The 24725-nt window shown below is 42.5% G+C and overlaps 1 protein-coding gene across 2 annotated transcripts in view; it reads right to left on the bottom strand.

Moving 5' to 3' along the window:
- The window catches only part of ints6 (integrator complex subunit 6), a 180695-nt gene that overhangs the window by 89925 nt on the left and 66045 nt on the right, over positions 1-24725 (bottom strand). Inside the window, exons 7-11 of one of the 2 annotated variants that reach the window (XR_005461317.1) lie at positions 21286-21449; positions 19666-19818; positions 16465-16597; positions 14192-14314; positions 9218-9312 (exon numbers count right to left, since the gene is read on the bottom strand). Coding sequence is in view for 1 of the 2 variants with exons in the window: in XM_038802588.1 (XP_038658516.1) it covers positions 9218-9312; positions 16465-16597; positions 19666-19818; positions 21286-21449 (545 nt within the window). In the remaining variant the exon portion in view is untranslated. Of the gene's footprint in view, positions 1-9217; positions 9313-14191; positions 14315-16464; positions 16598-19665; positions 19819-21285; positions 21450-24725 lie in introns of those variants that run through there. The other variant, XM_038802588.1, reaches the window with a different exon arrangement.

The following is a 24725-nucleotide window of genomic DNA, read 5'->3' as shown; positions in this document are numbered from 1 at the left end:
AATAAATTAGACATCCAGTCAACACAAACAGCAGCAAATCTAAATCAGGAAACCCCTCAGCACTGGAAACACTCAATAAAAGTTAAATATAATTTCTGCGCAAGGGGACAATGAGCATTTAATTCACAAACTGCAATAGGCCACCTTCACGTAATCAAGGAAACTAATTTTTTGTTCTGCAGCCTAGTGAGTTATTAAGAATGTATAATAGAAACAAAGTGCTGGAGGCACAGATCAGACAGCATCCAATTGAGAAAATATAAAATCAATCATGGGAATAAATCCTTCCTCAGAATGGAAGCATATTGCATATAAACAGCATTTAACAGCATTTGGGGCAGCACAGTAGCATTGTGGTTAGCACAATTGTTTCCCAGCTCCAGGGTCCCAGATTCGATTCCGGCTTGGGTCACTGTCTGTGCGGAGTCTGCACATCCTCCCCGTGTGTGCGTGGGTTTCCTCCGGGTGCTCCGGTTTCCTTCCACAGTCCAAAGACGTGCAGGTTAGGTGGATTGGCCATGATAAGTTGCCCTTAGTGCCCAAAATTGCCCTTACTGTTGGGTGGGGTTACTGGGTTATGGGGATAGGGTGGAGGTGTTGACCTTGGGTAGGGTGCTCTTTTCAGGAGCTGGTGCAAACTCGATGGGCCGAATGGCCTCCTTCTGCACTCTAAATTCTATTCTATAATTCTATTAACAAGAAACAGGACAAGGGGACAGGAAAGAAAACGGAGACACAATTTAGAATGAACTGAAAACTGCTTTGATGGGAATCAGCAAAAAGTTAAAGGGTGGAGGTGATGTATGCAGAGTAGACAGAAGGAAGCACAAGATAAATTACAAAGTTGAAAACACATAACAGTTGCCCTGTTTATATTCTTCCGCTTCAACATCAAATCAGTTAATGGGGTCTGTGCATTTGATTGAAAATCACATTGAGCTGGATTGACATCATACCAATTTCCCTAATTCAGCAACAGCTTGAAGTGGCCTCAGACACTCCCTGACCCACTGGCTTGGGCGGAGGGTGTTTTGTTTGGGGTTGGTTTAGCACAGTGGGCTAAATAGCTGGCTTGTAATGCAGAACAATACAGCAACGCAGGTTCAAGTCCCGTACCCGCCTCCCCGAAGAGGTGCCGGAATGTGGTGACTAGGGCCTTTTCACAGTAACTTCATTGAAGCCTACTTGTGACAATAAGCGATTCTTATTATTCCTGACCCACCTATTCACTGCAATCCCCAAGGATATTTTATTCCAAACACATTCAACAAAATAACACAAGTTTAACATCAAATCAAAGTATAGTTTGTACATTTTTTCCCCTTTTAACCACCACCCCCCTACCCCCGTGACAAACAGCTCCTCAAATATAGCCATCAGTGGCCTCCCCCATACCTTGATGCTCTCCTCTAACCCCCCCACTTATGGCAAATTAGGTTTTCTCCAACCTGAGAAATTCGGACAGATCCCCCAGACATGCTGCGATCCTCAATGGCGTAGCCAACCTCTAATTCAAGTACCTGTCGCCGGGCAGAAGCGAAGGCCACAACATAACGCCCTTCCCAGCCAGCAGCTCTGGCACCTCCGACACCCCAAAGATCACCACCATAGGATCCAGCTTCGTCCACAACCCCGACAATCCTCGATGGGGTCTGGAACACCACCTCCCCAAAGTTGTCCAACTCCTCACACCCCCAGAACATAAAAGCATGATTTGTCAGCCCCTCCCACACTTCTCACACACATCTGCTACTCCCTGGAAAAAATTCACTCATCCAAGCCAGAGTCATGTGAACCCTGCGCACCATCTTTAATTGTATCAAATTCATTCTTGGGCAGGAGGTTGAGTTCATTTTCCGATTTACATAATACCAATTTCCCTATCCAATCTCCCTCCCCAACTTCTCCTCCCACATCCACTTCATCCTTTTCACTAATGTCCTGCCCTGCTCTCCAAACCACTCATGTATATCCCCAATCCTGCCATTCCTCCACCTCATCTCAGAGCAATATTTTCTGCAGAAGCACATATTCCGGTACCCGAGGGAATGAAGGAAGCTCCTTATGCGTAAAGCCCCGCATCTCCCAGTACTTAAACTCACTCCCTCTTAGTAACTCCAGCCTCTCCCACAGCTCCTTTAACCCCCCCCCTCTCCCGTGAACCAATAGTTCCCGCACAATGACGTTAACACCAAAATGAGACCCCGTTAAGTGCCTCTTCATCTGGTTTCAGGTAACTCCACCACCTGACTCCCTGTACCCTTGGAGCGAGTGGCAAAAGGGCTATCACCAAGGCCCTCAGGCTCAAACCCTTACAAGACTCCTCCTCTAGCCAGACCCATTCCACGTCCTCCCCCTATCGTCTCACCTATTCACTGCAATCCCTGACCCACCTATTTCTGCCAACCTTCCAGCTCGCAGTTTCTCCTACTCCCTGACCTACCCCCTTGCTGCCGACCCTCCAGCATTACTTATGACCTGCAAGTTGAAGCTGCTCCTCCTGCCTGCTACCACCAGAGCCCTCAGGCAGCAAGGGTTCAGGAAGAGGGAGGAGCGAGCAGGAGACTGGGAGCAGGAGGTTCAGCAAGAGGGTCAGGGAGTGACAGTGAGAGGGTATGTTAAGAAGCTGCAGAGGGAGCATGCCTGGTGAGGCAAGAGGCCAGGGAATAACAGAGGCCCAAACCGCATGGTCCGAGAGGGCGTCAGGGAGCAGAATGCATGCTGAGTGGGAGATTTAGAAAGCAGGGTCAGTGGAGAGCAGGATTGCAACTCACCACATTCCTTCTATATTTTTTTAATTTAAGTTTAGCGTACGGTTATTATTTTTCCTTATAAGAAAGGTCCAACAGAACTTAACTACAGCTTCCACATCGGTTTAAATGGGAAAACGTGGTTTGTTTAAAGTCACTTCACATAAAGTTGCATTTTGCAGGAATGCAACTCCAACTTTAAGGGAGAACTTTTGCAATCCTGAAACATTATCTGTTCTCTCCACTGATGCAGATCAATCAGCATTTTCTGATATACTGTGGTTCCCAACATTTAATGCTTTTTGGTCTTTGATTAATAACATACAACGAAACAAACTTTATAACCAGAAAACAATATGCATTCTACATTGATTAGTTTCACTGAGAATTGCCAAGGGCCAAAGAAAAGAACTTCTTCATAATAGTGAAGGCAATATGGCAAAAATTACAATGCCTGATTCGCAGTCCACTAGATCATATTCTAATCCAATGCAAAATGCAGGTCATGTGGCATATTTCCTGACAACTGTAGTTCGCTGAAAACTTATTCAGAAAGTTCAGCTAGTATTTCAAAGTTCAAAAGTGCTAATTCCCTTTTGAGGAGTCAGAGGTCAAAACAGTAACATATTTAAACAGCTGCTCTAATTAACTGAATCTGAGGGGACTAAAGTTCAAGTGTACTGACCAACATAAGGGTGCGTGAAATGCTGGATGGGTCTCAATTATTGACTTGAGTTTCATAGAATTTGCAATGCAGAAGGAGGCCATTCAGCCCATCGAGTCTGCACCAGCCCTTGGAAAGAGCAACCTCCCCAAGCCCACACCTCCCCGTAACTCAGTAACCCAAACCCCACCTTTATGGACACTTAAGGGCAATTTAGCATGGCCAATCCACCTTCCTGCACATCTTTGGACTGTGGGATGAAAGCGGAGCACCCGTAGCAAACCCACGAAGACACGGGCAGAACGTGCAGACTCCGCACAGACAGCGACCCAAGCCGGGAATCGAACCTGGGACCCTGGAGCTGTGAAGCAACTATGCCAACCACTGTGCTCCCGTGCTACCCTAAGACACATCGTTATTTACTCATAACACAGTGAACCTGAACGGGATTATCGAATGAATAATATACACATTTTAAGAGCAAGAAGATTGCTTGAAGATAACTGGAAGAGTAAGACAGTAAACAGAAAATATGTACACACACACACAAAGAAAGCTGAAGCAACAGAAGAATAGAGCAAAGAATAAGTAAATCCTTTTGTACTCCATTATTCTATCACCAGATTCCTCTGAGAAAAGTCCCCACCTCAAGTTCTCAGTGATTCCCTATAATGATACATTTGAAACAGTATATGCTGGAGAATCAACAGGAAGAAGCAAAGATACATCTTTGGGTTACTGTGTCTCTCAAGCTGGGCTTTGAAGTGAGCCATGACTTATGTCCTGAAGACTATTCTCATTTTGTGGCATCCCATGGAATAAACTGAAAGTGCTTCATTTCAACTAGCAGTTTTATGATATGATAAGCCTGATCTACAAAAGGCAGCGCAATGATGTGACATTTTACTTTGACTATTAAATTTATTTAATGATAATTGAGCGAGCAAACAATGCAGTAGAATTTTTATGTTTGATGAGCTAAACTCCAGAAATGTATGACTGCTTCGATAATCTATGATCACAATAACTTGTCAAAGTTCCTCTTGTTCTTGCTTATTCATGAAAGTTCTCTCTTTGAAAGTTTTAGGTGGATTAAAAGTAACAAAGAGCAGACAGACTTCAAACAACTTCCATTAAAAAATGTCAAACATTTCTGAACAAATTCCACAACAACAAGACCATAAGACATAGGAGCACAATTAGGTCACTCGGCCCATCGAGTCTGCTCCGCCAGAATGGCTGATATTTTTCTACATAGAACATACAGTGCAGAAGGCGGCCATTCGGCCCATCAAGTCTGCACCAACCCACATTAAGCCCTCACTTCCACCCTATCCCCATAACCCAATAACTCCTCCTAACCTTTTCTGGACACTACGGGCAATTTATCACGGCCAACCCACCTAACCTGCACATCTTTGGACTGTGGGAGGAAACCGGAACACCCGGAGGAAACCCACGCGGACACAGGGAGAACGTGCAAACTCCGCACAGTGACCTAGCGGGGAATTGAACCTGGGACCCTGGCGCTGTGAAGCCACAGTGCTATCTTCTTGTGTTACCGTGCTGCCCATTCTCATCCTCATTCTCCTGCCTTCTCCCCATAACCCCTGATCCCCTTATTAATCAAGAGCCTATCTATCTCTGTCTTAAAGACACTCAGTGATTTGGCCTCCACAGCCTTCTATGACAAAGAGTTCCACAGATTCACCACCCTCTGGCTGAAGAAATTCCTCTGCATCTCTGTTGTAAAGGATCATCCCTTTAGTCTGAGATTGTGTCCTCTGGTTCTAGTTTTCCTACAAGTGGAAACATCCTCTAGTTCTACAAGTGGAAACATCCTCTCCACGTCCACTATATCCAGGCCTCGCAGTATTCTGTAATTTTAAGGTGCCCCCTCACCCTTCTGAACTCCAACGAGTACAGACCCAGAGTCCTCAACCAACAAGCTCTTCATTCCAGGGATCCTTCTTGTGAACCTCCTCTCGACCCTTTCCAAGACCAGCACATTTTTCCTTAGATACGGGGCCCAAAACTGCTCACAATACTCCACATGGGGTCTGACCAGAACCTTGTATGGTCTCAGAAGTACATCCCTGCTCTTGTATTTTACATAGAATTTACAGTGCAGAAGGAGGCCATTCGGCCCATCGAGTATTCTAGCCCTCTTGACATGAATACTAACATTGCATTTGCCTTCTTAACTGCCGACTGGACCTGCATGTTAACCCAGAGAATCTTGAACAAGGACGAAGTCCCTTTGTGCTTCTGATTTCCCAAGCATTTCCCCATTTAGAAAATAGTCCATGCCTCCATTCCTCCTTCAAAAGTGCATAACCTCTAACTTTTCCACATTGTATTCCATCTGCCACTTCTTTGCCCACTCTCCTAGCATGTCCCAAGTCCTTCTGCAGCCCGCCTGCTTCCTCAATACTACCTGTCTCTCTACATATCTTTGTATAATCTGCAAACTTAGCAACAGTGCCTTTGATTCCTTCTTCCAGGCCATTAATGTATATTGTGAAAAGTTATGTAATCCCAGCACCGACCCAAGGCGCACCACGAGTCACCAGTTGCCATCTTGAAAACGGCCCCTTTATCGCCACTCTCTGCCTGCTGCCAGTCAGCCAATCCTCTATCCATGCCAGGATCGTACCTTTAACACCATGGGCTCTTAAGTTATTTAACTGTTGAATGGCTTGACTTGATTCTGCTCTCTGCTGCACAACACTGCAACAATTATGTTGAGTTATGTTAAGATATGATTTGTGAGTGAAGCTAATGTTGAATCCCTTAACAGACAGGCAGGCAGAATGAAAGAAGCCAATATGTGCTACATTTTAAGATATGTTTTGTTTGCCCTACCACATCTCAGCAGAGCATGATAGAACTATAATGGACAGTTAAAAACTCTCAGCACAGCATGATAGAACTATGATGGACAGTTAAAAACCTAATCAATGGCCTCTGTGCAGTAACATTGAAGTAGTGGCCAACTACAACTAAAGGCACAAACTTTCTAACGCTACCCACTGACACAAGATGCTAAAGCACAACAAGAAGAAACCGGGCTTTTACAATTTAATTCCTCTAACTCTGAGGTGCTATTTATTTTGCTGTAGGCAAACTGCCTCATTTCCATATTGTTAGAAACAATATAGCTTTAAGTTCAATTTATATTAGGATGTTAAGAAAGGTAAAACCTGGTTTAAGTTTCATTTAGAGGTCTTTGTGAGCTGAGTGCTGGGAAGTTTGAGACCCTATTTATATACATACATTTTTAATGAGGTATTACAACTCTTGAAGTGAAGAGATGGGTTGCCTGTATTGAAGTTAAAAGAACAAAAAAAAAACTGAGCTGCTGCCTAGCAATGGTGGTCCAGATGCAAGAGACCGAGAGACGCAAGAGACCAGTTTGGGTGTGTATACCAGAAAGTGCAGGTAGAAGATTTAATCTCTCTAATAATAACTCCTGCAAGCGTGCTCGGGAACAGAGTTTAGGGAACTCATTTTTCTCCGAAGTTGAAGTCATAAGAGTTTAGACTGTGGTTTTTGGATATCTCAGGAAGAGATACGAACTGAAGAAATGCATCTAGTGAATTACTGACAATTTGTCAAAACTTTTAGTCTTGCACTCATCAGGACATTTGCAAGAATACAACTCAAGGGAAATCAACAAATTTATTCGACATGAGAATAGAGTCTTGATTGGTTGGCAAGTGGACTTTTCAAGTGTTGCCATGGAGAATGTACCAGTTCACGGCAAAGTAATTAAATGGCGCCACTAAAGATGTACAAATCTATTGACTATGTACTCTCAGAAAGCGAGGCATTTGTTCTTGCGCTTTCAATTTTGGTGAGCCTTCATCTCAATTCAAATGGGAAGAGATAATTACTGAGTTCAAACCCCTCTACTCCTAGCTATCCCACCACAAACCAGCATCCACTGAAGACGCAGGATCACTGAAAGCGTGCCTAGCTGATCTAGTGCACACATATTGCAGGATTCTGAATGGTGCATCTGATTCTAATATGCAAAGTGAATGCGATACAACATTGCGAGGCCTTCAGACCAACCTGTTGATACACATCAGTAAACCTGACAAAGGGGCAGAAATAGTCATTCTGAAGAAGTGAGAGTTTATCAACAAAATGCCGTTCTTAATGACGGGTCAAAACTCTGATCCATTGACATGTCGCTCAACATGACCAAACTGTTTGTACAAAGGCGAAAAGAAATGTTTGCTGGACTTGTGTCAGGGCGATGAGCTACCATGTGATTTACAGGAAAGCATTTGTCCTCACGGCTCTCTGCAACTGCGTATACATGGGCTTCTCAAGACACACAAAAGTGAATTTCACAACATGAAGAGGACAAATGGTTGGACGATTTGTTACAACAAGTCTTGAGCAAGTTTTCCACATACAATGAAGGATTGCATCACAATTCGCAAAGGCCATATAGGACTTACTTGCATATAGATAACAATGCTGTGTCCATCTTCTCATTTGACATTGCTAGCTTATTCACCAATGTTCCACTTCAGTTATACATCCAGTAAGATAGGCCTTTTAGGCAACCTCTTAAATCCGGCCCAAGCCATTTGCTCACCATGCAAGCTTGATGTTGAAATTCATTGTGAGACAATGGCTGCCCGATTCAGATCGTTGCTCGCTGAATATCATGCAACTCGAACGGGCCTAAGGCCATAACTTTCTGTTCTGAGTGCCCAGTCTACCTCAGACTATGCGGGAAGTGCAAGGTATCCCAAAAATTTGAGCAACAATCAAAGCCAACTGTTTCATGCTGCTAATATGCGGTAGCAACACAAGTGGCATTCACCACTAACAGGATGCTACCATCAAGCCAAAAAGATGTTCTGCCTACCACACAAATGGGTAATGTAGTAAATGAATTTCAGTGCCAGTGTGATGCCAGCTGAGCTCGTCCAAAAGGCTGGTGGATTGTATCAAACAGCAAGTTCCTTTTGCTATTCACAACGGGAAAGTACCCAACCAGCTTGAGCTTACAAAACTCAAAACACAAGTATCCGACATTAGATGTGGTTCTGCGATTGGAAGACTTTGCTGAATAATACTAAATGTGCTAAGAATTACACTGATAACCAATTTAAGTCAGTCGGGCTCACAGCGTGGCGCATTTGCATGTTGTGCGCCCTGTTCTTTGCAGACAGAAAGAACATATACACACACATTGCACCTGTTCAGCTGTTTCAGTTAAACAAAACAAGTGTCAGCCGTTCTTTAGTTCATTTTTCAAGCCAATACCTTGACTAATGAAAGTCAAGCTGCCTGGTTTAACTTTCAAACAAATGCTTGCCAATTAGCGGTCAGTCAGCATGAACTGGTACACTCTCCTTGGCAATGCCTCTACCAATCAGAGTCCACTTGTCAACCAATCAGCACTCTCATCACAACAGTATAAACTTGTTGGTTTCCCATGCATTGTATTCTTGCAAAATGACCTGAATGCAGGATGAAAGGTTTCAGTTTTTAAAATATTTTCCAGTTCTGTACTCTCAAACATCTAGTGAATGCTCAACAGTCTGCCTGAAGAAAACTGCTTGAAACGGAGCTAACACAATCAAGAAACATTAGTGTTGAGACAGTGGTAAATTTTCATTGGGGTTTTGTGTTTACACGAGTTGCTGGGATAATATAGTTCATTTTTTGTATTAACAATATTCCTGCAGATTCTTCTGAATCTGTTCAGCAACTGTCTGCTATGGTGTCTTAAAAATAAAACAATTTACCAAAATGCAAACTATGAAATTAATCATACCCCAATATAATAGGGCGGCATTGTCTTCAAGTAATTTTCAAATGCCTGCCGCCATTTCATTACTGGCTTCAGCTTATGCACTTTGAACAAATCATCTGCAAAACAAAAATGAAACAATGAGATATTATACCAAAGTCAATCAAAATATTTCCTGCTGTACAAGTCGATCTACATTGTTTAAAAAAAAGGGTTATTCTCTAATGAAGCACAGATTCCCAGTTTTCACTGCAGCCTATTTTTTAAGATGCTACACTATTGCCATCAGGAAGGCAGCCTGAATTTCAAGGAATAAATTCAAACCTGCATCAACCCACCCAATGGCATTTCAGATCAGAACTCCACGACACACTCCAATTTATTGGAAGAAGTGGGTGAATTCTAAATCCCAGATTCTGAAGTTGTTTAACACTACATTGAGAGAATACGGAGCAGAAATCCACATTTCAATCAAAAAGAAGTTCTTGGGGATACCTCAGTGTTCTAGATTACTGAATTTGTGTAGTAATTAGCCACGGCCACGTAAAACCCCCTCAACATTCCACCCGGGTCTCAGGGCAGCAAGCAACCCAAAACTATTCAGATGCAGCACTCACTTATCAAGCCAGTCAGTTTTGAACTCCACGGATGCTAGTTTAAAAATGGAAACCTGCCATTCCAGCCATGTACAAAGTGGGCTGGCTTACGAATCTGCTGCTATGCTCATACTTTGCGGCAATGTGCCCACATTACAAAAAGTCATCCAGTCTCAAAACGTTAACTTTGACTTCTAGGCACTGGGTTTAAAATTAGGTGGCAGGATGAATACTTGCTCTTTTTCTGGCTGTGAAGACCCATCAAATTAGTTTGGGTATTCTCTCTCCAGTTCCTACCGTATCTGCATCCACATCACAAGCCACTTGTATGATGCTGCTCATTTAGATTTGATTAGAGGAAACCTGCACCTGTTACCTATCTTCCACATCTATATAACAAGATCTGGTTTCTTTCATCATGGCAGCAGAAAACTCTTGTCTCCTGGAAACCAACCTAACCAAGAATCTGTAGAGAGGTAATATCAAGGATGGCTGGTGTTGCCATTTGCGGGACGCTCTGCCAGAATTTGGTACAAAGACATTTCATCGAGTGCGACAGAAGGAGCTTTATTCTGTAGTTGGCCACACTATATGTAGGGGGCAGCACGGTAGCATGGTGGTTAGCATAAATGCTTCACAGCTCCAGGGTCCCAGGTTCGATTCCCGGCTGGGTCACTGTCTGTGCGGAGTCTGCACGTCCTCCCCGTGTGTGCGTGGGTTTCCTCCGGGTGCTCCGGTTTCCTCCCAAAGTCCAAAGATGTGCGGGTTAGGTGGATTGGCCATGCTAAATTGCCTGTAGTGTCCTAAAAAGTAAGGTTAAGGCGGGGGTTGTTGGGTTACAGGTATAGGGTGGATTTGTGGGTTTGAGTAGGGTGATCATTGCTCGGCACAACATTGAGGGCCGTAGGGCCTGTTCTGTGCTGTACTGTTCTATGTTCTATATCCAACCTACAAAAAAATCCAGGAACGCCCGAAACGTACAAGTGCTCTGTCCTCCATCTTAAATATTTCACTCCATAATGTGCACAAAAATAAACCAAGTCAAAGCTAGCAGGAAATCATAAAATTAAGTAATGTGGGTCAGAATGAGTTAATAACAATGCTGATTTAAAGTCAAAATTGAGAAACTTAATTTTTCTTAAAATAACCACAATGGAGCTTAAGCATACAATTCACCAAATGTTCCCTTTTTGTTAAGGCATCAATTGATAGAAGACTTAAATATACAGTACGGTTACTTGGTATCATTTAACATGACAACACCTAGGCTTCCTCGGGTATTCTGGTACTCAAAATTCACTAAAAATAATGATGGAGCGAAAACACTCCTTGGAAGAAGTTTTAATTGTTTGTCTCATTTCTAGATGACTGAATTTGTGTAGTAATTAGCCACGGCCACATAAAACCCCCTCAACATTCCACCCGGGTCTCAGGGCAGCAAGCAACCCAAAACTATTCAGATGCAACACTCACTTATCAAGCCAGTCAGTTGTGAACTCCACGTATGCTAGTTTAAAAATGGAAACCCACCATTCCAGCCATGTACAAACTGGGCTGGCTTGCGAATCTGCTCCTATGCTCATAGTTTGTGGCAGTGTGCCCACATTACCAAAAGTCAACTCAAAACGTTAACTTCCTTTTCTCGTCACAGATGCTGTCAGGCCAGCTGAGATTGTCCAGTATTTCCTGTCTTTTTTGCCCACATTACAATGTTGTTTCCCACCATAATGCAAACATGCTAAATATATTGGACCATTGGAACAGGAGTAGGCTCAACTTTGTTTTGCCATTCAATGAGAACATGGTTGAAGAGCAGCCAAACACCTTATACCAGTCTTTGCCCAATACTCCTTAATATCTTTGGATAACGAAAATCTACCAATCGCAAGATTTCCAATTGATCTAACATCAATTGTCGTCTGCAAAAGAGAAGCCAAACTTTTTTATACTTAGGTGGGTATCCTAAATTCATGGCTGAAAGGTCTGGTTTCAATTTTATAGATTATGCAACTACTCGGAGACTCCGCGACTAGCGGAAATTGCCCCTCCCTTCCACCCCCAACCTTCCAAATTGCAGGAAATGCAACTCTAGGTTGTGTAATCACACTTCTTAATGTAATCCTTGGAGCCCAGGTGTCATGGTGGTAAACCTACGCTGTCTCCCTCCAGGCCAATATATCCTGCCTAAGGTGTGGTGCCCAGAACGGTTTGCAGTCCTTCAGCTGTGGTCAAACTTGGGCCCTTGTGAAGCTGAAGACTTCCATTAGCCTTTCTGAATATTTTCCATAACTGTTTGACATTTATATGATTTATATGATCTACATACTGGACACCTAAGTCTCTTTGCACCACCACTATCTCTATCATTTCACCATAAGTGCCCTGTTATATCCCTTCGAGATCCAAAGTGGCTGGTCTCAAATTTTCCTACATAAAGATCCTTTTGCCATAGCTTTGGCTATTTAACCCATCAATATTTCTCAATAAGGTTGTGCTTCAAATGCTGACCCAATTCAACAAGGTTCAGGAGCAGGCCAATGTTGTTGTGGGAAATGGCACGATGCTGAAAGTGGATTTTTGCTGCTCGTCAATAAACATCACAAACTCTCCCCCTTTTCAGTCAATCCCCCACAGCAGAGTCGTCCAACACTTAGTGTATTTCAAAAAGATAAATGAAGCAATTTGGCATTTGTTCTGTGCACCTGAACTTGCAAGGCATGTCTTTATGAGTGACAACGGGAAAACTTTAATTTGGGTGGCACAGTGACAGTGGTTAGCTCTGTTACCTCAGCTCCAGGGACACGGGTTCAATTCCACCCTTGGGTAACTGTGTGGAGTTTGTACATTCTCCCAGTGTCTGCATAGTTTTACTCCGGGGGCTCCGGTTTCCTCCCACAGTCCAAAGATGTGCAGATTAAGTGGGTTAGGTGGGATTGTGGGAATAGGGTGGGGGCATGGGCCTAGGTAAGGTGCTCTTTCAAAGGATCGGTGCAGACTTCATTGGCAAAATGGCCTCTTTCTGCACTGTAAGGATTCTAAGATAAAGAAAACAAGTAACAGAAAGTAACAATAAACTACTATTTAAAACATCCATATAAAAAAAAGACAACCAATTTGAAACTGAAATGTTCAGTTGGTATGATATGTTCCATTGCTATGACTGGAAAGCAATGATAGTATTTGCTCATTGTTCATGCAGAGAATTCTGTCTGTGATGGCATTCTATAATTCCTTTGGGAAGGAAGATGGGAGTAAACAAGAGGAACTAACAGTCATATGATAATAATTCTTCAACTAAATGCAGTTTAGAAGCACTTCTGTGGCAATGAAGTAACTCAGACATGAGGACGTGTGATTAATAGTGAGATTTTCTTTCACTTAACACCTTCAACACTGACAGCTTGTATTTACATAGTATGTAGAACATTCCAATGCACATACAGTGTCAGACTGAATCTGACATTGAGCCAAAGGAAGGACGCACGGGAATGGGTGACAAAATGCTTCGTCATAGATTTGGTTTGAAGGAGCATCGAGGAGAGGGAGGGATGTTAATGAGAGAATTCCAGAGCTTCGTACTCAAAATGGCTGCAAATGCAAGATGAAGGAAGTGGGAATTTAGGGAATTTACTGGAGGCCACATATATATACACACACACACACACACACACACACACTCACACACACAAGGGCTGTAGAGCTGGAGGAGATCACAAAGATATGGTGAGATCATGAAGCAATTTGAACACAAGACTGAGATATTTTAAAATCCAAGGCATTGCTGGACCATAACTCAATGTAGACCAGCCAGCACAGAGGTGATGGCTGTACAGAACTTCAATGTTAACTCATTATTAAGCAAGGGCAGCACAGTGGCACAGTAGTTAGCACTGCTGCTTCACGGCGCCAGGTCCGATCCCGGCTCCCTGTCCGTGTGGAGTTTGCACATTCTCCCCGTGTTTGCGTGGATTTTGCTCCCACAACCCAAAAGATATTCAAGGTGGGTGGATTGGCCAGGCTAAATTACCCCTTAATTGGAAAAAATTAATTGGGTACTCCAAATTTATTTTTAAAAACTCATCATTAAGCACAAAAAATATTAACCATCAAATTAGTTTTAAACATTGTTCTTTCAACCAAGTATTCAATTTGCTCCTCTAGATGATGTGACATGAGCTCAACCTTGCATAAAGAGATATGCAATGAAATGCAGTCTACGTGTTGATGCACAATCATCCCAGACGGTTTAGCATATGCTATTATTGGTCTAAAATATAACCCATTGATAAATCATTCTAATTAAATTAAAATGTTTCTCCATGAAAAAATCCAAATAAGATGGGGAGAAGCAATTGCACGAGAAAATGTAACATAATACCCGAGTTCAGCAAAAGTTACCTACCCATGAAACAATGCAACAGCAATGGCGGGCCTTGGTGTCGACCAATGAACCATGTTTTCTGACTGTCAGAGGAAGTCGAGAGAGAGGCTTATTGGTCAGGCCCAGTTCGTGCTGATTGCATTTCTCCGGACATGTAAAAACACACACATATATACCATCATTAGATTCATGTACAACAAACAAATGTAACATACAGCAATACCAAGGCTGAGAAGCAGAGACTTTTTTTCTATAACTGTACAAAAATAAAACTTTAAAATAATGGCACCAATAGTTTTGCGAACATGATGATCAATGGTAAGCAACTCTGCCAATTTCCATGTCAAACACAGCACATACTCCTTACATTAAGACACCATTAACGTGTTATTGGCAGTTTAATAGGCTAAATAGCTACTTTTGGGGAGATAATTAGTGCACAACTGGAAACCAGCCATACTGCAATCATATTTCTCAACAAAGATAGATTATGATGCAGTGTGAATTCATAAAGCAGTGGAAGATTTCATTAAAGAATTTATGCATCCTGACTCCATGTCACCTTAACAATGTTTAAAATTTCACCACTATGAGTTATAGGTTTGCTTTATGCATTCAGGACTTCTTGCTTCAATCCAGTTTTCTCCAGATCAACTGGAAAGGCAGACATGACGACATTCCCACTGTGTCTGCCACAATCTCATGAGCATTGTGTGAAATATGTAGGGTTAAGTTGAGCAGAACAGCTGCAGTCTGGTCCACCTGTTCTACTGTCCTTTCAAGGAGTGGACCTCTGCCAGTGCTATCAAAGGCACTTTTTCAATGATAACTAACGGTTCATTGGTCACTGCAAGTTACACAACGGCACTGCCAGGACATTTTATATCCACAGCAGCCAAGTCATTGGAATTTCTTAGGATACCAGTGCCTCGTTTATATAGCTCTTGAATATACTGCTCAGAAGAACACGAGAACCATGAATGCAATTCCCTCCTTTCCATCCACATGGGCAACCTTCTGATTCCATGATGAAGAGCAGGAATTCAACATTCAGGTAACTTGAACATCAAATAGACCACTGCACAATCCTAAATTTGAATCACGATTCTCCAGTTTCCAAAACTCTTATTCCAACCGTTACACAACATTGTAAATTATAAGCATGTGCTTCCAAATATTAATCTTTATTTTGTTGAATTGAGTATGTCTTTTTTTTAATGCTATACAATAGAATCTTTGTTAAATGTACAATCAGTAGTTTATGATCATAAAAAAGATATACTAGGAATTACAGACCATCAGTGCACTATGCCTCGGCAGAAATTGTCCTTCAACTTATGATGCCCCAGCACAGCTCATCTTTTAAAAAAAAAAAATTTAGAGTACCCAATTCATTTTTTTCCCCCCAATTAAGGGGCAATTTAGTGTGGCCAATCCACCTAGCCTGCACATCTTTGGGTTGTGACCCACGCAGACACGGGGAGAATGTGCCAACTCCACATGCCAGTGACCCGGGGCCGGGATCGAACCTGGGTCCTCAGCGCCCTGATGCAGCAGTGCTAACCACTGTGCACCGTGCTACCATTGCGCAGCTGATCTTAACCAGAAAAGCAAGAGGTACAGAATAATTTTACTTCCAAGCCAATTGTGAAATATACAGAGGAATCATGACTGCAGCTCCGAGAGGGTGCTTACAATGATAAATACTGTACAATACTGATCAATTTAACCTGCTATAGGTACACACCCTTCAACAACAAAGGTCAACGAGGCAAATACCCCAATCTGTCACCTTTCATTTTATCGTGCAATGCTTTCAGATTTTAATTGTATTACTGGACACTCACTAAACTGTGAGCTAGCAATCACACAACTCAGGGGACAATTCAATGCTTCTCTGCAGGATTACAATCTTCAGTTGGTCTTAACATGACTTGCAGCAGAAGCAATGGACCCATGATTCTATTTTAAAAGCTATTCCTTTCAAATCACAAAACTAACCTGTTCCAAATTTTGAAAGGGACAGTTGGCATTTTCTGCCTTAATAGAACCTTTGGCTTAATTGCACAAATTAGAAGTTATTTTAATAACATAACCGTCTTAGCTTTTAATTCTAATTTGCATTCATAGGATAAATAAATTTGGTGACAATTGTTCACAGCAAAATTATAAATTTGAAACATTCTACCTCTTGTGAACATAAAAAGTAAAAGAAAGCAGGCAACACAGGCACTTTTATTGTTAACCTCAAAACCTGGACTTCCATTAGAATCCTTGTAAAATATCATACTTACCTAAAAGTGGAAGCAGTACAGGATAGTTGTAAGGCATCACAAAAAGGTTAACACAATTCAAAGCTGTACTAGCTTTTAGGTAACCAAATGGATGACCCAGGTCACTATACTTCCCACTGTTGTTCACATACACCTGGAATGATAATTTGATGGGTTAGAATTTGTTATGCAGGAAGTCTGAACCGGACGGTTTGGAACTTCATTGCCTAGAAAGCTACTAACTGATATTTTAATTCAATAAAAAGAAACTACATACCTCAGCAAGGAACATTCAATATATTAAAACTAGCTAAAAATTATTTCGGAAAAAAACTAAGCTTAGCAAATGAGAACAATTTCGCACACTTTTGCCTTATTTTCACTAATTACTCCATACTTTGCACACTGTAGTGATCTCCACGTAAACCTTTCACTTGCCAGTGATGGTCCCAATGACCTTCCTTGCCTCAGGGCAAGTTTTAAAACAAAACAAAGAGCTCAAAAAATTAATTACCTGAACATTCATCTGATTAACACCATAGAAAGAGTAACCGTGGCAACAGGTTGAGGTCATTCACTCCTCGAGCCAGTTACTAATCAACAAGGTAACAGCTAATCTGTTCCTCAATCCCGTTTTCCAGTGCACATCTGTCAATATCCTAACCCAAAATTAATCTCAATTTCAGTTTGGAAAATTTAAATTGACTCCTCTGCATCAACAGCCAGATCCAGGTTGAACCATAACTTCCTCACCTTTGAATTCCAACCTCCTTCAGATAAAGGCCAACAATTACATTAGCCTTTTTGTGCTTTACCATCAGAATAATAGAATCTTACTGCACAGGAGGCAATTCAGTCCTTCAGGACTCAAAGGGCTATCCAGATGTGGGGGCACTGACTTATTATTGAGGTCATCTCAAGGGATCAAACCAAAATCGTATTGCTTTCTAACAGTCACATCAAAACGCATGCAGCTATTTTCAACATATTACCCAAAGTAGCAGACAAATGGAAGGAGCTTTTCACACTGAAAATAACAGGTGCATTACACTCGACTTAACATGGTTTAAAATGAGAAAACCTCGGTAGAGAACTAAATTGAAACTTCCTTCTTAAACAAATTCAACAGGGATCGATAAAGGTTTCTGCAAATCAAGATTGAAATTCGAAGTTCTTAACTTCATTTTCGGTTATCTGAACTTTCTTGTAAATTATTACATTTTCCTGTTTCTGTCCGCTAGATGGTCAAACAGGACATTAGTTTGTGCAGTTTCAATGTCATTCGTGAGTAAACACATTCACAGTGCCAGCTTGGTCTAAATTGGCAATTGCAGCCAATGTAAGCCACATATCAGCTGCTGTGGAAATAAAAATTAATTCACCTTGGGGTGCAGGAGGAGCAGCCTTCCAAGGTTTTAACAGCAAGATAGGCTTACTCTGCATTTGGCTGCCCTATGCTTGTGGTTTATATGGAATCCCCCTCCCCCACCAAAATAAATAGATCTACAGCCAGGAATTAACAGGCAAGGTCATCTGGGTGCATGCTCATACCAACAGAAACCCACATGCTGCTAAAATATTACAACCATATTGCTTAATAGAGTGGATATGAAGGCACAACCGCCCAAACTGCTAAAAAAAAGTTATCTAATCAAAACAATATTTTTTAAAAGCATCACATTTTAATGGAAAGGGCCTCCCCACTTGAATACTGCATCATTAGTTGGATAGAGAAAGAAATACTGCAGTGTATTAAAAAATTTTAGAGAAAAAAAAGTTAGCCATCAGCCCACGCTCAGTTCCAAAATACAAATCATATCAACCTTTGACCATACCCAATGGATGGGATGTGATTGGAGTCATCCGGTCCTGTAATTAGCCAAAGTACATGAGAGCCCATAGATCTCTCATGTTTGTAGTTAGATAGCTTGAGTGGCACTACTTGGCATCAAGTACAGGGCAAGTCAAGGAGGAAGCCTCCATGAATATCACAGGCCAATACAAGGATTAAACCTGTGCCATTGGCATCATTCTGTCAATTGAGCTAATCAACTTCCAGAGCAGCCAGTCATGACAAGAACAATGCAACTCATATTGCAAAAGGAGGTCATCATACTGACCATGCCAGAATTATTTGTATAGCTACGGAAACATGCATGCCTAGTTACGGACGTTGGTTGCACCGGGGCAAAAGGAATAAGGTCTGCACAGGATTTCTTCATTCGCACATATTTGTCACCAATTAAACATCTTCTTTGCAAGCATCTAGTCTGAATGGGTACTTGGGTGAGGAGTGCCGACAGCTATACACTGTCAAGAGTCAGTATGTAAGTGAAGAAATATACAAGAAAAATAAACCTTCCTTCAAACAGATCAGCAATCTAGGTAATTGCCAAAGTGCCTATTTTGAAAGGAAATGCTTTGAAGTGAAATCAAGAAAAAGTTATCGTACCCGCTGCAGTTACATCAGCACGAGAAAAATTACTGCACTCTACTTTTGGGCCTGGTTCTGTGCAATGACAATCCCTCCGCTGCATCCAGAGGACAAAAATGAGCAATAAATCCAAGATTTGACAGAGCAGCAAGTAAAATATACAAGCGTAGTCCCTTCCCTCCATGCCCTTCGTATCAGCAGTTTCCAAAGTGCTGTTCTGTATGTATCCATTCTGCCAAAAATGGCCTGAATTTCATACGGGAGTCAAAAATTGTGAAGAAAAACGTCACAGCATTCCAGGACGGAGGATGTGAAGACATGCTTGGTGGCACTGCAGTTAAAAATTGTACCATCAAGTTTGAGCTTATCTTACACAATTTCCATTTCCTTAATTTAATTTCCTCAACTCCTTAACTTAAATAGCCTCCATTCACTTTTTAAGTTTGTATTTCTGAAAATACCTGCCTTTTTATCTGTGGAGTCTATCTCTGACACACCAAAAATTAAATTCACCTATCTAATCTAGTCTCCATAAATCATTATAATCATTATAAATCATATTTAAATATCAGCTAGCTGAGCAAAGGCCCAGCTTTATTTGCCTTGTTGACAAATGTTACAGACATGAAACATTAGCTAATGCTCGTAACATACAGGGAAATTAAAATTGGGAACTGTCACAGTTAACAATAACTAGGATACTATTTAATGATTTCTAGTAGGATTTCACCTGAAAATTAATTTCAAGGTGGATATACAAAAAGATAAAAGCTGTATGGGGCTCTTACCTGCCAGCAGGTGAGAGGAGATTTACGTTCCAGAATATATTGGGTTAAAGGTGAAGGTTCCAGCTCATATTTATCAAAAGGCAGTTTATCAATAACCATTGGGTCACAATCAACGCAGGAAAATTTCACAACAGGATGAGCATTGCGAGGTGGCTGGTTTAAGAGAGTGTACAGAATGAAACAAACATTGCCCATAATCAAAAATTCATTCAATATATTAAATTAATCTCAAACAGAAAATTAGTTCTCTAACGGTCAATTAAGTTATTCTAAAATTTTGATGGACACATCGTTAAGGAGAAATACTAATTGGATTTTACATTACTAGCACATAATACATAACATTTTGAAGGAGCTCCTTGATGGACTGTCATGAGCTTGTCAAGAGTGTAGCCATCTGAGATGGCCACCTGCAAAGGACCATGGGAATTATGGCCAACCCAGGACTCAGACAGATACAGAGCTTGGGTATTTGAAACGCAGGCAGCTAGACCTGATCGAAACCCCCGCTCGTTTGCATTTTAATGGCCCATTCCCCAGACACAAATCAAGAAACCAATACAGCCACAGGCTGATAGGCGCTACCCCCCTTTACTCAGAGAGCCCAACTGCCAAGGTCAATGACCGCTGAGGCACCCGCCCCTTTATTAGCCGAAATCGAAGGCAGTGATCAGAGCCCTGTCGAACTATTGGGTCCAAAGAGCCCCAAAGAGCGCAAAATCCCAGAGGGATAAAAGAGGACACAGCCATGTGTTCTGTCTCTTTTGGACCCGGCCTGTGCCAGCCTCTTTTGGGATCAGCCTGTGCCCACACCAACTGCAGCATAACGACCAGATAGCCAACTTCAAGACCAACGATTGCTACCTGACGGATCAGCCCGGCAGAGACAGAGCCACTTCTTCAAACCAGCCACGTGAGATCAAGATAAAGGCCTTATCCATCTGCACAGTGCCGGTCGCCCTGAAGTTAAGTATAGGTTATTGTAGCTGATAGGTGTAGTTTAACTCGTGGTAGATATTGTGTTTGCATGTCGAAGTAATCCTTGTGTATATAAACCATCTTTTGAACTGACTAACTGGTTGTGTGGTCATTTGACCAATATAAGAGGAAGACTTGTGGTTCACCGAGATAAATAGAAATACCCACAGTATTGGCAACGCTATTGGGACATAACATATTATAAATAGAAATACCCACAGTATTGGCAACGCTATTGGGACATAACATATTATAAATAGAGCCTCATTATTAAAAAGACCAACAAGTGGTCTTAAAACATTGCTTCAAGGTGCCAGAGTAGTCTATAAACAGTTTCTTCTTTGCTTCCCACAAGGCAAATTTTGGAATTGTTTTTGTGTACAGGTAAGGAGCCACAATCCAAATAATTCCCATGGGGTGTTCTCTGGGAGTGATGAGGTAGTAATGTCTCAGTATTCTTGCACACACACAAACAGCCAAACAGTGCAAGATAGGAAGGCAAATAAAAAAGGGTCAAAAATATTTCAATTGCCATTTTAGACGAATATATAGGCATGAATACAGTAATTCAAATGATTTAACTAGTATGCAAGAAATGTCCTGAAGGTGAACAAATACATTAGTAGATTGGTAAAAACTTACTAGGGTTGGAGAGTTTTGGTCTGGCCAAAAGGACTCTGGGATTGGCCAATGTCCAACTGGAACACCAGTTTTGTGGTTGGGCCGTACATAGATGAGTTTGTGACAACTGTGCCAAAGTTGTGGTCCAAGAGGAGGAGCAGATTTAAGTGCTTCAAGAATACCATCTAGACAAGATTAAAATATCAGTGACAAACAACCATCTCTATAATTCTTTTGTTCAATGTACTACCATAGGTTGCTTGATGATAACATATATTCAGCCACAGTATACATTGATTTTGATCACAAGGGAGGTGGATAAACCAGGTGATTCAATAAACTATATGACTGACCTTTCACTTATGAGGCCAGAGTTTAAATCTAATCCAGACCAAAAGTGTCAATGAATCCTCTGTCTGCTGATTTTAAGGTGCTCGAGAGTTTGGGCTATCTATAATTGTTGGCATTGTGTGAAAATTTAGTTCATAATTCATATTTTTGAAATATAACTTTTAGGAATTAAATATTTTTAACTGTAGATAAATGGAAAGAGCTTGGTTCAGAAGCTAATGACAACCCTGATGTAAAAGCAAATCAATCAAGCCTAGGTTTAATTAACCTGTGATTATCTTACAAGGTCAGAATTGATAACGGGGGTCCTATGGTGGTGACTTCTAGAAGGAGATCGCCCGTAAGATGGCTTGATTTTTGGTTCTTTTCACCCAGTTACCAGGGGAATCTGTGGACAAATCCTTCCTATTTGAGAGCCTTTTGGGTGAGGATGTCAAAAGGCACAAAAAAGAATGTTGGAAAGAAAGGTGTGAGCAGTAGCCCTGTGAGGAATTGAGCAAGGTGTAGAGTCCTGCTGGGAGGCAGAGACAAGGGGCCGCACCTATTACAGTGGACAAACTGACAGAGGTAATGGTTGTCAAATTTGAAAGACAAATCGGCAAGTATTTCAAGAGGCAAGGGAGAGAAATGATGGAGACCCTCCTAAATAAATCCGCGGATGATGCATTGGTCCCGATAAAGGCGGCTTTGGGGAGAACTTCATAGACAATGCATGAGCATGGTGAGGTGGCTTTGGGGAGGACTTCATAGACACTGCGCGAGCATGGTGAGGTGTTGAAGGGTGTGGAAGAGACACTATCGCGACATAGCGATCAGCTGGCCTCGCTGGATGCAGAATTACGGAACGTGGAGGACAGAAACAAGGGCCTGAGAGCCACGGTCGAGGATCTGGGAATAGGTTGAGGTGGCAGAACCTCAGGATCGTGGGGTTGCCTGAGGGGGTGGAGGGTTCGAGGCCGACTGAATATTTTGAGGCAATGTTTATGAAGTCAATGGGGGAGGAGAGAATCAGATCTCCCCCATCGAGCTTGATTGGGCCCACCAGAGCGGTCATTCCGGGTGAAGCCACAGATGAATGAGCCACCACAAGCGGTGATTGCATTTTTTCACAGCTATCAGATGAAGGAGAGAGTCCTGAAGTGGGCAAAGGAGAATTGGGAGGGGTGGGAAGGCAGCAGCATTCGGATAAACCAAGATGGGCTGGCTGGCATTTTGGGTGGGCTCTGGTTTTATAGTTATGGGGGATGGAGGGGAAATTCCCTGGCGGTGGAAATGGCTGACCTGAAGGGGATGGGGTTGAAAGACCCAGGTTCAATTGGTTACGTGGAATGCATGGGGGTTGAGAGGCCCAACAAAGCAAGAGAGAGTTTTCTCATATTTGAAGAGTTTGAGGGCTGATGTGATGGTGCTTTCGCAAGAGACCCACCTGCGGGTGAAGGGTCATGTAAGGCTACGAAAGGGTTGGCTAAAGCCAGGTGTTCCTCTCAGGCTTTGATAGCAGAGCCCAGGGTATGGCGATACTAATTAACAAAGGAGTTCGGTTCCAGATGGGGACACTGGTAGCGGACCAGAGTGGCAGGTATGTCATAGGTAAAAATAATAATAATCTTTATGGTCACAAGTAGGCTTTTATTAACACTGTAATGAAGTCACTGTGAAAAGCCCCTAGTCGCCACATTCCGGCACCTGTTCGGGTACACAGAGGGAGAATTCAGAATGTCTAAATTACCTCACAGCACATCTTTCAGGACTTGTGGGAGGAAACCGGAGCACCCGGAGGAAACCCACGCAGGGAGAACGTGCAGACTCCGCAGACAGTGACCCAAGCCGGGAATCAAACTGGGATACTGGTGCCTTGAAGCTACAGTGCTAACCACTGTGCTACCTTACGGGATATCGGCAGGTAAGTTGGTGGTTTTAGTGACTATGTACACCACAAACTGGGAAGATATAGAGTTCATGAAGAGGATGCTGGCAGCCATTCCATATCAGACATGGACATGCACCAGATGATTTTGGGGGGAAATTTAAATTATATTCTGAACTCGAAGTGGGATCGATCTAAACCAAAGACATTGGCCCCTTCAGGGCTAGCGAAGGTACCGATGGCGTTCATGAAGGAGATGAGTGGAGCAGATCTGTCATGGTAAATGCACCCTGGGGGGCAGGGAATTCCAGTTTTTCTCTTCAGTGCGCAACTTGTACTCGCGCATCGACTTTTTTGTGATGGAAAAGTTTCTACTGCTAGGAGTGAAGAAAGCGGAACATTCCACGATAGTGATTTCCGATCACGCTCTGCACCTGGTGGATGGCCAAAGATGTACAGGTTAAAAGGATTGGTCACAATATAAATTTCCCCCCAGTTTCCAGGGATGTGCAGATTAGGTGGGGATATGGGACTAGGGCAGAGGAGTTGGTCTAAGTCGGGTGCTCTTTGAAGAGGGTTGGCGTCGGCTTCAGTGGGCCGAATGGCCTCCTTCTGCACTGTAGGGATTCTATAATTCTATGATGTGGTTTTGGAGGTGGGGCTGTTTGGGATTTTGTGTGAAGATGGCCAGGGTGACAGAGTGTGTGGAGTTCAACAAGAATGGAGAGAGGTCGCCCGCAGTGTTGTGGGAGGCCAAAAAGCAGTGGCAAGATTGATAATCTCGCAACAGGGTGCAGATAGATAAGGAGGCAAGAGAAGAGCAGCAATGGGTGGTGGAGAAGATCTTGGAGGTGGACAGAAGGTACTTGAGTGACCCCACCTCACAGCTTCTGGCGAACTGAAAGAAGTTGAAGATGCAATTTGATCTATTATCTACGGATAAGGCCAGTTGCAGCGCTTGATAGTGGTAATATACGAATAGGGAGAGAAAGCCAGTCGCCTCTTAGCAGGTCTATTGAGGTGGCAGGAAATCTCCCGAGAAATTGGCCAGATTCGAGATTTAGGTGGGGAACTTGTGTCGACGTTTCGACTCTGGATAAAGTCAACGGAGCTTTTGATAGGTCGGAGCCACCAGGCAGGAGTTGGATATGCGGAAATTTCTGGAGAGGTTGGAGAATGGCGAGGTAGAAGAAAAGGGCTGGAGGACCCATTGGGAGTGTAGGAGGTCTGGACAGCAACTGGG

Source organism: Scyliorhinus canicula, chromosome 7 (genome assembly GCF_902713615.1).
Source record: "Scyliorhinus canicula chromosome 7, sScyCan1.1, whole genome shotgun sequence".
NCBI classification, from domain to species: domain Eukaryota; kingdom Metazoa; phylum Chordata; class Chondrichthyes; order Carcharhiniformes; family Scyliorhinidae; genus Scyliorhinus; species Scyliorhinus canicula.
Note: the sequence above shows the minus strand (reverse complement) of the source record. Positions and strands in the feature narration are given on the sequence as shown.